Source organism: Hippoglossus hippoglossus, chromosome 6, assembly GCF_009819705.1.
Source record: "Hippoglossus hippoglossus isolate fHipHip1 chromosome 6, fHipHip1.pri, whole genome shotgun sequence".
Taxonomy (NCBI): domain Eukaryota; kingdom Metazoa; phylum Chordata; class Actinopteri; order Pleuronectiformes; family Pleuronectidae; genus Hippoglossus; species Hippoglossus hippoglossus.
Window position 1 is genome coordinate 26,608,165 of NC_047156.1, and position 12,682 is coordinate 26,620,846.

General features: G+C 40.6%; 2 protein-coding genes across 4 annotated transcripts in view; one reads left to right on the plus strand and one right to left on the minus strand.

Annotated features, from left to right (window-relative positions):
* Positions 1-12,682, minus strand: part of ankrd27 (ankyrin repeat domain 27 (VPS9 domain)) — a 35,146-nt gene that overhangs the window by 10,083 nt on the left and 12,381 nt on the right. For 2 of the 3 annotated variants that reach the window (XM_034587367.1, XM_034587366.1), the window contains exons 3-16: positions 12,487-12,597; positions 10,700-11,008; positions 10,006-10,065; positions 8,484-8,537; positions 7,593-7,658; positions 6,422-6,498; positions 5,426-5,547; positions 4,305-4,383; positions 3,609-3,741; positions 3,331-3,423; positions 2,944-3,065; positions 2,360-2,442; positions 2,116-2,231; positions 155-247 (exon numbers count right to left, since the gene is read on the minus strand). In XM_034587367.1, the coding sequence (XP_034443258.1) occupies positions 155-247; positions 2,116-2,231; positions 2,360-2,442; positions 2,944-3,065; positions 3,331-3,423; positions 3,609-3,741; positions 4,305-4,383; positions 5,426-5,547; positions 6,422-6,498; positions 7,593-7,658; positions 8,484-8,537; positions 10,006-10,065; positions 10,700-11,008; positions 12,487-12,597 (1,518 nt within the window). The remainder of the gene's footprint in view (positions 1-154; positions 248-2,115; positions 2,232-2,359; positions 2,443-2,943; positions 3,066-3,330; positions 3,424-3,608; positions 3,742-4,304; positions 4,384-5,425; positions 5,548-6,421; positions 6,499-7,592; positions 7,659-8,483; positions 8,538-10,005; positions 10,066-10,699; positions 11,009-12,486; positions 12,598-12,682) is intronic. The other variant, XM_034587368.1, reaches the window with a different exon arrangement.
* Positions 10,946-12,682, plus strand: part of tdrd12 (tudor domain containing 12) — a 43,938-nt gene continuing 42,201 nt past the window's right edge. Inside the window, exon 1 of the mRNA XM_034587365.1 lies at positions 10,946-11,033. The gene's annotated coding sequence lies outside the window, so the exon portion shown is untranslated. The remainder of the gene's footprint in view (positions 11,034-12,682) is intronic.

The following is a 12,682-nucleotide window of genomic DNA, read 5'->3' on the forward strand; positions in this document are numbered from 1 at the left end:
CTAACAGTTTATATTGAGAGATAGCTTGCACTTACTGCTTTGCATTTAGGGGTCATATTAAAGGTTGGGAACCACTGGACTGATGGATAATTCAAATTATAGTAGTGTGCAGAACGAGTGGCTGTGATGAACAGATCCTCAGTGTTCGACTTACGTCCTCGTGTCCATACATGCAGGCGAGGTGCAGCGGTGTGTTGCCGTTGTTGTCCTGAGCGTCTGGATTGGCCTTGTAGTGCAGCAGCAGCAGCTACAGGACAGAGAGTACATCATTCATGGATCATATCTATAGTATAGTATTATTTTGTTTTCTATCAATAATCCCAGCGCCTCTTTATTCATCTTTCCTAACACACTGATTTAGCACTGCAGGTTGATGGACAGCTCCAAAAAGGTAACATTTTTATTGATTGTTGTTTCATTAAACACATTCCTGATGCCTCACTTCTTTATAAACCCTCACCACCAGATTTTTTCAGACCAAACTGACGCTGACTCATCACAGCTCCCTCTCAATACATACGGCTTATGTAGCAGTACAGTTGCAATATACTTTGATTAAAATTAAGTTTGGACTATTCAAATGATTATTATTGTTATCATTTTTACTGTACAATGTTGAACCATAACATTCTAGTTCATTACTGTATATTCAATTATCTTATTATTTAGTTATACAATCCCACAGTACTGTGCTCTGTTCAACTCTTATAACTATTAGTGTTGTTTGAGTAATACATATTTGTTTTAATGTGCTTATATTATATTTTATACAAATATTTGTTACTGTATACTCTACTATAGTTATTATTCTATTCCCCACTCCACTCTATTACCTTTCGGGCGGGACAATTACTCTTGTCAACAATACACCTGGCTTTCTATTGGTTAGGGAATGTTGACAGACTTGTTGCACAAAAAATGCGAGAGCAGTGGAGAGATCTGAGAGCAGATGTTTCACGCATGCACAGAAGCAGCTTGAGTGCAAGGAGAAGAGCTGAAGCTGGAGCACAGGAAATCTAAGCACAAGCAGGGTGTATTTGAGTGCGAGCATTACAAAATCTGAACGTGAAATAAGTTCTGTTAATAACCTGAAAGATCACACTCTTGAATAAAGGAAGGAATATAATATAAAGCAAAAAAATCTCTAGAGCTGCTTGGATCATTGTTCCATCAGGCTTTCTCTGAAGTCATTCTGAAGCAGATTTACTTTCATGTTTAGAGCCATTGTGCTGCTTTATCAGCAGCTTTTACGGATGATTAGATGCAGACAAACACTGTGACATTATCCTGTAAGAGACACTAAGTCTTCACTGTTGGCATGACGTCATGTTTGTATGCTGTTCCCCTTTTTACAGCGTAGTGCTGCAAGTTCTTCGCAAACAATTAGTTTCATCGGTCTACAAAACATTTTTGCTAATGATGTAGAGAGTCAAGCTGATTGTTGAGTGTGAAGGGTACCTCCAGATGATTAACTTTAGGAGCTGATCAGTCTCAGGGGAAGGACACACTCTTACAGAGCAGGGCTGGTGTTAAGCTGAGGTCTGTCTGCCTGCTTAAAGCTGCCTGCTTGTCGCGTGAACATGCAGAGCAAAAGCGGTATCTACTGAGTGTCAACTATTCTGCCTGACAGTGGGCGGGGCTTCTCCTGGTGCTGTCATTGATCAGTCTGATTGAGACAGATTGGTCAGTGTGTCAACAATTGGGTAATATTTGTGAGTGGTAATATTTTTGTAAGGCCTGGTTCACATCAGCAGATGGCTCTTATGAACATAAAGTTCTGAATGTCTCACATTCTCATATTCTTGTACCTCGATCTTAATGAGGACACCCGTAGGCAAATTGCATTTGCCAGCCCCTTACCTTAACCTTCACAACTAAATGCCTAACCCTAACTCTTACCCTAACCCTAACCTACAACTAATTCTAAGCCTAAAACCTAAAAAGTCTTAACCCTCAAACAAGCCTGTGAAAACGTGAGGACCAGCCAAAATTGCCTCACTTTACAAAAACGTACTCAATCCGTAAGGTCTACGCTCAAAATGGTCCCTCAAATATATAGGTACAAGCACACCCATACACCCAGTGTACTGTAGGTTTGCGTGTGAGTGTATTCACCGTGACTCCCTGGTATCCCCGTTGGCAGGCCAGGTGCAGCGGTGTGAGGGCGTGGTAGTCTGTGGCATTGACTGTCGCTCCTTTAAACACCAGCAGGTCGATTAGCTGAGCCTGACCTGTTGTACATATGCACACACAGATAGAGTGAAGTTAGTTAATCAGTTTTCATGTACATTAGGGCTCTCCCTCTGTTAAAGGTATCAAAGCTCGTGTTTTATCCCTCTGTATGTTAGCAGCTGCTCACCACAGATAGCCGCAGCGTGCAGAGGAGTGTAACCTCGATCATCTCTGGAAAACGGTGTGATGATGGACGGATCATTCAGTCGCCTGCAACCGGATGCCAAAAGCCAGAGTCAGTTACAGCAGTAATAAAATACAGAGCACACTAAAAGTCAAGAGGCAAGAAACTGACTGATCTCAGTTAAAGACATGGGTGTTCAGGGAAATATATAAAGATCGGATCTTTAACAAATAAGCTGTCTTTGTAAAGGTTCTGATGACAGAAACTTTCAAATGTTCCTCACATCTCTTAATCTGTAAATGATTTCCAACAGTTTACGGCCACAGGAAATATGCTGGCGCTGGTGTGAATACCCTGTGAATGGAAGCTAAATGAACCAGATACCCTGACTGTGTGTGTGTGTGTGTGAGGGTTGAAGAGGGAAGTGAAATCAGGACACAGCTTTGTTTTTTTTCTTTTACTGCTGACAAGCCACATTCACTTTTAAACCATGTGATGACATTTTGGGTGGTGTTCAATAGAATTTGGTTTAAGTTAGTGTAAGAGCGTTTAGTCATGATGGATGAGTAGTGTGTCTGGATGCTGACCCGGACAGCTGGAGGTCGCAGAGGTCACAGGAACAGAGGGGGTGACACATCCTAACGTCCTCGTCGCTCTCTCCTTCACTCAGCAGACGTTCAACCTCAGCCTCATTTCCACTCGCTATGTGCTACATCACACACACACACACACACACACACACACACACACACACACACACACACACACACACACACACACACACACACACACACACACACACACACACACACAATAAGTTAATACTCATTTCCTTGTTACTGTAAATTGGTGATTTACTGTTAATGACCTACAATTCTAGCACCTTGAGACAACCTGAAAACATTGTGTGGTAAACCAATGAGTGTCTGGTGGGACATTGTAGCTGCTGAGTACAGAGTGGTGGTGCAGCTTACCTCAAACAGACAGTGGATGGGTGTGGTGGTGCTTTGAGACAAGGACCTCATCCTCTCTTTGAACAACGCCTTGTCGTTCAGTTCACCTAAACCCTGGGGGAACAGAACCAACAAAGCATCTTTAACATCAAATACTGCTGAGATACATCACTGATGATCGATTACAACTCTCTCTGTGTGTGTGTGTGTGTGTGTGTGTGTGTGTGTGTGTGTGTGTGTGTGTGTGTGTGTGTGTGTGTGTGTGTGTGTGTGTGTGTGTGTGTGTGTGTGTGTCTTACAGAGTGTGTGTCCTGCAGCTTCCCCAGGTTGATGTACTCAACTGCAGCCTCAAAGGTGCTCAGACAGTAGCTGAGCTCATCTTTACTGGAGTGGCTGAAGCAGAAGTTCCTGATGTAGCTCAGGTTGGCCATCCTGCAAACAAAAAACACATTAACATACACAGCTACTGGGAAACACTCGCTCCACCTGTATCTGTTAATCAGATGGACAGTGCATTCACTAAGTAGTCATCCCTGGAGGTGGTTGAAGCACATCAATGATATTGATTAAACAACATGTTTCCTGTGCTGCGGTAAATTGATCTGCTACAACTTGTGCTGTCACTACTCTGTCATAATCCCTTCAGAGGTCATTTGGGGGACTATTAGGAATTTGGGACAGAAAATAAGATGACATTTTTTTTCTATTTTTTAAATGGCTTCATTTCAAATTTAACAACTATTATATACATTTAATGTTACAATAATGGCTAAAATTGGCTATTTCCACTTCTGGAAATCATCTTGCAACCCCTCTTTGGTGTCTCACAGCCATCCAGGGGGTCCTGACCCCTATGGAACCACTGGTGAAAAATCATTTCCATCTTCGTATTTTATATTATATTTCAGTTGAACCTCCTGAAAGTCCACACAAACCAGTCTTTGTATTTTTTTCCCAACCAGCCACAAGGCCAGTGACTCCTCCCCACAGCTCACCAGTTGGGGATTTCCGTCTTCACCAGCAGGTAGAGGATGACAGAGAGCAGGTCATCTGCACTTACGGCCTCAATGCTGACTGCAGGGGGAAACCACACATTCTGTCAAGTGAAATGCTAAAAACAAAGCAACAGTCATTTTACACCTCATTTTCCCTCCATTCATCCTGCTGTGTCGTCCTCACGCTGCCCAAGAGCCTCTCCCTCTGTCCAGGCCAAATGACTAAATTGGCCACTTGACAAACATTAATTAGGAGTGGATCGTACCATGCTACAGAACGACAGTGGGGTTGTTGTTGGCCAATAAGCTTGGATTTCCAAAGCAAACTGGACAAACACATTAGAGTCTGACAGAGCATGCACTGTCCCATGTGCTGATCTGATTACAGACAGTGAGCGGGCACTCACAGACCAGGCAGGAGTTCTGTAGGCCTGTCCAGAGAGAAGACCAGCTTACATATTGATGTTACCAAATATTAATCTTTGATTTGGTAAATCAGCAGGGAAACGTTGATAGTCGTAACTAATTAAATCTGTATTAATAACAGTAGATATATGATGGAGATAAGGTGAAGCAGAGGAGTATCTCTTTCAGGCTAATAGAAATAAATGTAATTTAGTTTGAAGGAACAAATTCAAAGTTATATTACATTTTAAGATCTCAAGTTGTTTTTAGGAAATTCAATTCAGTTTAATTTGTATAGTGCAAAACACATTATATCAAAGCACTTTACAGAGTGAGGGTGAGACCTTACAATATAAAAGACAAAGGTTTTAAGATTAGCAAACACTTGGCAACAGTGAAGAGGAAAGACAACAGGAAGAAACCAAGAGCAGAAATGGGGGAGAGTGTGAAGAGAAATGTATGTGTTCATGACTGTCAATTAAACCTAGCACTGCACAGTGTCTCAAACTTTAACTGCGATTACATATTCTTACATCTATGATCCATGGGAGCTCTTGATTTGAGCATTAGTCTGAAAAAAAGCATCCGTTTTGCAACTGATCAAGTTTAATTCTTTGTGGAAGTCAAATATCTATCAATAAAGTTTATCTAAAATTTGATGAATAAGTAAATTTGATTGATTGACACACATAAACAAACACACCCACACTGTGTACCTGTGTGTTTGGGTGTCTGGGTAGCGGTCACAGTGACTCTGCGCAGGCACAGCAGTTTGAGGAGTGGAGAGGTATGCTGGTTGAGCTGACTCAGCTCTCTCTTTGCCCGGGACAGGTTTATACTACAGGAACACAAGAGGAGCACAGGTTACAGCAGTGGTAGACAGGAGCTTAAAACACTTGAAACAGAGAGGAAAAAAATGTAAATTAACCAGTTAGAGAAACTGTGGGATTCAAGAAAACCACATTAAGGCTACATCCGTAATACTACATTTATGTTCGAAAACATCACTTTCAAACTTAAACGATCTCTGTCCCCACGCGTGTTTTGGCTCTGTATCAGTTTTATTCCCTGTCCATACAAACACACCTGAAAACGTATATCAAGTGACCACTCAAGTACACTAGACATGAGCGTGCCAATGTGCACAGGAAGCATTTGGATGCAAGTTGCAGAATTGTTGTTGATTACTCGAATAAATGCTTGTCTCCTTCACATGTAAACAGTTGTATGGTTGTTAAATGCAGAATTTAACTGCTCTACAGCTGTTAGTAAATACAACAGGGTCAGTAACGCTTGTTGTTAATTATCCATGTTGTGTTCTACACTGGTAGCCAAGGCTAATGCCAGTTGTTTTCAGCAAGCAGTTGTTTGAGTCTAGGTCATTGTTTCCAAACATTTCTGTTTCTGCCCTTTCAGTCTAAAATGCTGCCCTTGAATTTCCAAACTAAAACAGGGCTAGAAGTGTTAGGTTTCTCAAAAGTGTGACGATTTGGCACAGAAGGACCCAGCTGCTAGCTGCACTGTTGTTTGGCTGATGCACAAATATCTGGGTCTTCCCGAATGCACCACACACACACACACAATCAAACATGAACAAAAACAAGGAGACTACATGCTATCTTTTGTGCCTGGGAGATGAATGAAAGATGCATCTATTGTGCTCCTGCTGCACACTTAGCAGTGCTCTGGCTGCTGCAACATGTTGAACTGACCTGAACTCAGGTTTGACTCCCAGCTCTTTCTGCTGCAGCTCTTGCAGACTCCTGGTGGTTTTGTTGAAGGCAGCATCCTGTTGATGAGCAGCAGAACAAACATGAGAACAGTTCTGTTACCAATGCCATCTATCCATCCACTGTTTCTCTCCTCAGCTACACTTTCAAGCTCCTCCTAGGAGATCCTGAGGTGTTCCCTCGGCAGATGGAATATTCAGTCCCTCAAACGGCTTCAGGATCTACCCCAGGTTGTCCTCCCAGTTGGATGTCCTTGGAAAACCTCCAATAGAAGGTGCCCAAGAGGTATCCTGATATGATCCCTGAACCACCTCAACTGGCCCTTTTCGAAACAAAAGAGCAGTGTCTCAACTCTGAGCTCCCTCCGGATGTCCGAGCTCCTCACCCTACCTACATAGATAGCTTATTTCAGCCGCTTGTATCTACAACCTCACTCTTTAGGTCACTACCCAGAGCTTGTAACCATAGGTGAGGGTTGGAACAAAAATCGACTGGTAAACCCAAATCTTTGCCTTGAGTTCCCTTTTTCACAATGGTTTGGTACAATTCTAACATTACTGACGCTGCCATTACGTTGACATGAAAAACATGAATCATCTTTGATTCATCTCAACAGGACATTTCTATCAGATTAAATTAAAAGAGAGTCAGAGAGGAAGCATACATAACCTAATGAAACTGTAACCAATGGTCTGATTAGCCCTTTTCAAACTGAGATCTAGTTATATTGCTGTCAGGGAGACCCCTCATTATGCCCCCATTCCTGTTTTACACTGAACCAAACAAAGCTTCCACATTGCCACTTTAGGACACATTCTGGTGTTCTAGAAGCAGAGATGTGACATAGAACACAACACTATACACTGACACCACCCACCATTTGAATTTGAGGGACTGACATCATCTGTTTAACGGACATTGATACATTTTTTAAAATGCCCTCCATAGAGAGGACCTGCTACCGGCTCATTCTAGGGTAAAGAAAACATCAATTTAGATGATTTCACACAAATGAAGGATTATTTTTATTTTCAATTTATGCCAATAGATCCCTTTCACCTAAATCTTACACACTGGACCTTTAATTTGTAAAGCAAATATCTGTATCACAATATGTTGGAGGTGTGGTGAAGCAGTGAGAGATCAGACCTACCTGGCTGGCTTCAAGAGTTCCCACAAAGTTAAACATTAAATCATGGATACCATGATGAACATACATCTGGGGAAAAGGAGGAGGAAAACAACATTTTGGTTTATAAGACAGTAAAGTCTGGACAATTGGATACAGAGTTTGATCACAGTTTGATTTTCACATATACACAACACAGCAGGAGGTTCTCTGCACAGATGCGTTAACGACAGAATCAAATCCTCTGCATTTATCAGGCGAGAGGTGGAGCAGCTAGGCCCATTTTCCAGAGGCAGGAAGTGACGTAATAACTCTGCTGCGTAGATCCCTTGATTTTACAGCAGCAGTGCACGCTCCTTTATAGTGATGGGGATTACAGCACTTTGAAGGGAGTTGGATCTTTTGGCTCTATTCCTGTCCGACTGGCTGCTTCTTACCGGTCACGTATGGGGTAAGTGGAAATTTGACGTTAGGATCTGGCAAAAACAACACACATGGACTGTCCTCGCATTTATTATAGTGAGGTGGATGATTAGTGGGCAGCAACAGTTGCCCCAGTGAAAGCAAGGCCTCATAGTCCTGTTGACGAGAATCAAGCGACTCCAGCAGGCATTGCAGATTTGGGCAAAGCAACAAAAGGATTTGGTTTCCTTTGTTGGTACCAACCCAAAAAATTCAAAACTTTCACAAATATAACATACTCTTTTTACACTCCAATGAAATGGAGGCTGCCTACTACCTTGTAGACTCATACTAAAGACTTTCACTACATGTAACCTTTTTGTACTGTCTGCAGATGAGCTTAGATATCTGCTCATCAAATGCGATTTTAGAAACAAACTTGAATCCTTAAACACATACTTCTTAGCTGAAACTAGTGATTGAAGTTGACTTAAACACAACAAGTGAAGTTACCTCCACAGCCTGTTTGAGAAGAGTCATCTGAAGCTCCTGCTTCGTCAGAAGTTTCTGTAGAGAAACACCATCCATCAGAGCAGTCAATGCAGAGAAATGCACAGCATGTGATGCAGCTCCTTGTATTAGCGTGATGAGGCAGAAAATTGGCCAGAGAAGAATGTGGGGCCGGGTCAAAACAGTTATGTCACAGATGATCTTGTTAGACTTCATAGGCTCTAACAAAACATTCTGATGTCCTGTGGAGTCATTACTGATTAACATGCATTCTGATGCTGAGAAGTCTAGGTTGAGTAGACGGATTATTCAGAGGACACGGGTCGTACTGAACACTCCTTTAGGAGACTCCTGAGGTCAGACCGGAGCATTCTTCACAAACAACACTTTTAAACTCTCATGCACATGATGAGCGCAACCTTCTAGATTTACTAATGTTTGAAGGTTAAAGGTGTAAATTCGATGGTAACATGTCATCGTAAAGTGTCAAAACATCCAAGCTTACATTTAAGGTTGTGAAACTCAAAACTTTAAAGTGCAGATGATCATAGAGCAATGGCCAAGTGTGTGACTAGTTAATGATAAATAAGTCAATGTCAAATGCATTTTTTTGTAATGCCCTGTGATGACATGTTCAGACAGAAAAGTTTTCGTCCTGCTTCCATTGTTTACATCCTGCAATGGCCTTTTCATCAGTCAACTTTTTGTGATACATCAACCAGTGCTCTATGAAGACCTGGTTTATACAACATGGTTGTTTATACGACATTTACAGACTTAAAGAAAGGTATGAATATTTTTAAATGGGCCATTGAGCATAAAAGCTGTAACTGTCAACCATCAAACAGCTGCAGAGTAATCTAAAGGGGCATTTGTCCACTAAAAGTTACAGTTTAGGGTTAAATTGTTAGTGACACTATTATGGAAAGAGTTCCTACAGAGATAAACCTTTAGAACATTTTATTTGACCATAAACAGTTATATTGCTATGTTAAAAGCCACTGACAAAAACAGTAATTTTAAGAGTTGCTGGTTTGACTGAATAATGGACTAACTACAAACTTTATTTGCTGTATTATTCATTTAGACCCAAAAAGATGGGAAAATGCAGTTTTAAAAATACCAGAACTATCCTTTAAGTCTGTAAACGGCCACATTGTATTTATCAAGTGTTTCTATGGATGTCTTGTTCACCACAGCTTAAAAGTTAGGATTCTTCCTTCTGAGCTGACTAAGCCCTCCAAGAAGAACAGAACAGCGACTGAGTGCAAAAAATGAACTGTCAATCTTCCAAGTTGTAGTGAATGATAACCATTCTTTAAACAACTGGCCAGTGCAAGTAGGTATGAGATAGTGAGCCTTGCAGAGTCTGCATTTGCCTTGTGGATCAATAATGTCATTTCCAGGGTCAAAATTCACCTGAACTTGGGCACAGTCTACAAGTTCTCACTGAACACTCTTCCGTTATCTCTATCAGCCTCCACTGTATCAGACTAACAGCTGATTCAACAAGTTTTTTACTCACCAGGCGAGAGTCTCTCAGTAGACACTGAAGACATTTAGTGTAGAGACCGTTCACTGAGTCCTGAGTGAAGAGAAGGTGGGAGATTTGTCAGTAGAGCAGAAAAGCTCCTCGATAGGTCATCACAACCGTCCATCTTCTAAAAACTAAATTATTATCACTACTATTAAAAAGCCAAACGTAAAAAAACTTTAATTGTTTGGTTCATTTTAAAAGAAATAAAAGTAAAAATACAATTTCTCCACAAATCCTTTTTATGTGTTTACTTCTTTACTCCATAGAAACAATACTTTAGAGTTAGACTGGTTCTAAAATTGTATTTCATACCTCTTTATACCTACCACCAACTTATACATAAACGTTTTGTGTATTTGTAATCTTTATGTAGAGAATTGCCTCGATTAAAAAAAGACCATAAACAACATTAAGGAAAAAAAGATGGGTGGATGATGGAATGAAGACAGAGGGACATACTAGAAAGAGGATAAAGGGGTGAGGAAGAAGAAAGGAAGTGTCAGAAGGAATGGAAGGAAAGACAATCTAAGAGAACAGAAAAGAAAAAATAAAGAGTGGTGAGGGGAGAACAAAATGTTGGCAGAATGAAGGAAGACATGATGGGAATGAAAGACAATGGGAATGAAAGACAATGGGAATGAAAGGAAATGGGAATGAAAGGAAATGAAAGAGTTCATCATACAATGTGGTGTCGGAGTCCCTTCCTCTCCTGCTCCTTGAAGGCCTGACAGAAGCCGTGGATGAACTTGTCCAGTTTCTGGGCATGGCGGCCCAGGAACTCCCTGACGTCCTCCACACTCTTCAGGCAGTAGGGGGGCGGCGGGCTGAGCTCGTTGGGGCTTGTGTCCACCTCCACAGGACGGGAGATGCACAGGATGCTGTAGCTCTGCTCTTGGTCATTGTAAAAGGTTTCCTCAAACAGGATGGACACCGATGCCGGAGCCGGGAAGCCGGATCCCAGCAGGACCTGTCTGTCCAGGATTCTGACCTCCTGAAAAACACAACAACAGCAACAGGTCAGTGCAGTTTTATTCTGACACAATAACAGCAAAATTAACATACGGTGGGCAAATCATCATATTTGAGTCCAGTGTAAAAAACCTTTGAAATAAACAGATTAACATTTTCACAGGTTTTCTGGATTTTGCAGTCAAGAAGACAAATATTTAAGTTTTAATAACATTCAAAAATAATTTCAAAAAAGTAAAGTGACACTATTATCAAATTATAAGAATATGAGTATTACTTTATCAAATCAGAATCTATGATTCAAGTTAAATTGTATTTGTCTTAAAAAAATGTGTCTGGGAAAATCTTGACCTTTACATTAACTTGCAGACAGTTTACACACTATCAAGATGACCTGTCACACAGAACCTTGAGTGTATAAATAGATTTTTTAACTCTGTATGATTAATTTATACATTAACTTGTATCATTTTAAATATTAACATTTGTTTACTTCCATGCCTTTCATATCACCCTTCTTCGGCTATCCCATTCTTTTTTTTAAATTTTATTTTACAGTCCTGACAATCCTAACGGAATATAATTGGATTCTGATGACTTTCATTCAGATGTTTGATTCAGATTTTCCAAATGTCTTGATCTAAAATTTGATTTTGCAATAGTCAATTGGATTCTCCCTCTTTTAATCTTGAATTTGGTGCAGCTAATAAGAACCCCTTGTCTTTAATATGGGCTTTAAATAGCCAAGATTTATCTTCTATACAATAATAAACTTTGTTCCTGCCAAATGTTGCGTTAGCGGTAAATTGAGAGTTGCCATGCAGAGAGCAGGAAGTTACAGTAGTCCAGTGAAAAGATTACGATGGCCTGAATAACCACGTTACACGTCTTTGGTTTAATCCAAAAAGTCTAATGTTAGAAATGTTTCTGAGATACAGAAAACTGGATTAGAACCACCTAAAGAGAAAGAAGAACAGGTTTATAAAAACCGCATTCAAACAAAGGGAAATACCAAACATTTTTGGGAACTACTTTTAAGAGAATCCAAAAGGTTCCTTCAGACTGCTGATCACCTGTTGTTCTGTGGTGAGCATATTGTATCACTTCCGGTTTCACTAGTGTTTGTGTACTGACTTCCCCTCTACTTCATCTTTCTTTAATTTTGCTATGTACTGTCTGTATATGTATTGTATGTATTGTCTTATGTACTGAGGCCAATTACCCGCTCTTCATAATGGAAATGAAAGTATTAGCCGATAATGTATGATGACACATTCACTTAATGTGCTGTTGTGATCCTTCATGTTGTTGTGTCCTCGACTCAGTGACATTAGTCAATAGTTAGTTATTTCCGGCTGTGACGAGTCAAAATGTTTGTAACAAGACCTTGAAGGAGATGATTGGATATTCTGCTGTTTCATAATTCATCATTCTATATTTATCAACAGAATTTTGTTTTGAACTCTTGGGGGAGATGCTTGGAGCAGAAGGGAGACAAACCTTTCCATCCAACGTCTGGTATCTGTCCTCCACAGGCTGCAGGACATAGTTGTCAAACTGATAGTCTGAGTAGCTGCCAACAGTCAAACTTCCACAGCAGGGAACAAGGACCTGCAGGTGTTTAGTACCATGGGAGAAAAGCAGAAAATCTTTTTACTTTAACAGCGATATCTTTACCAAGTTGTTTTTAATTCTC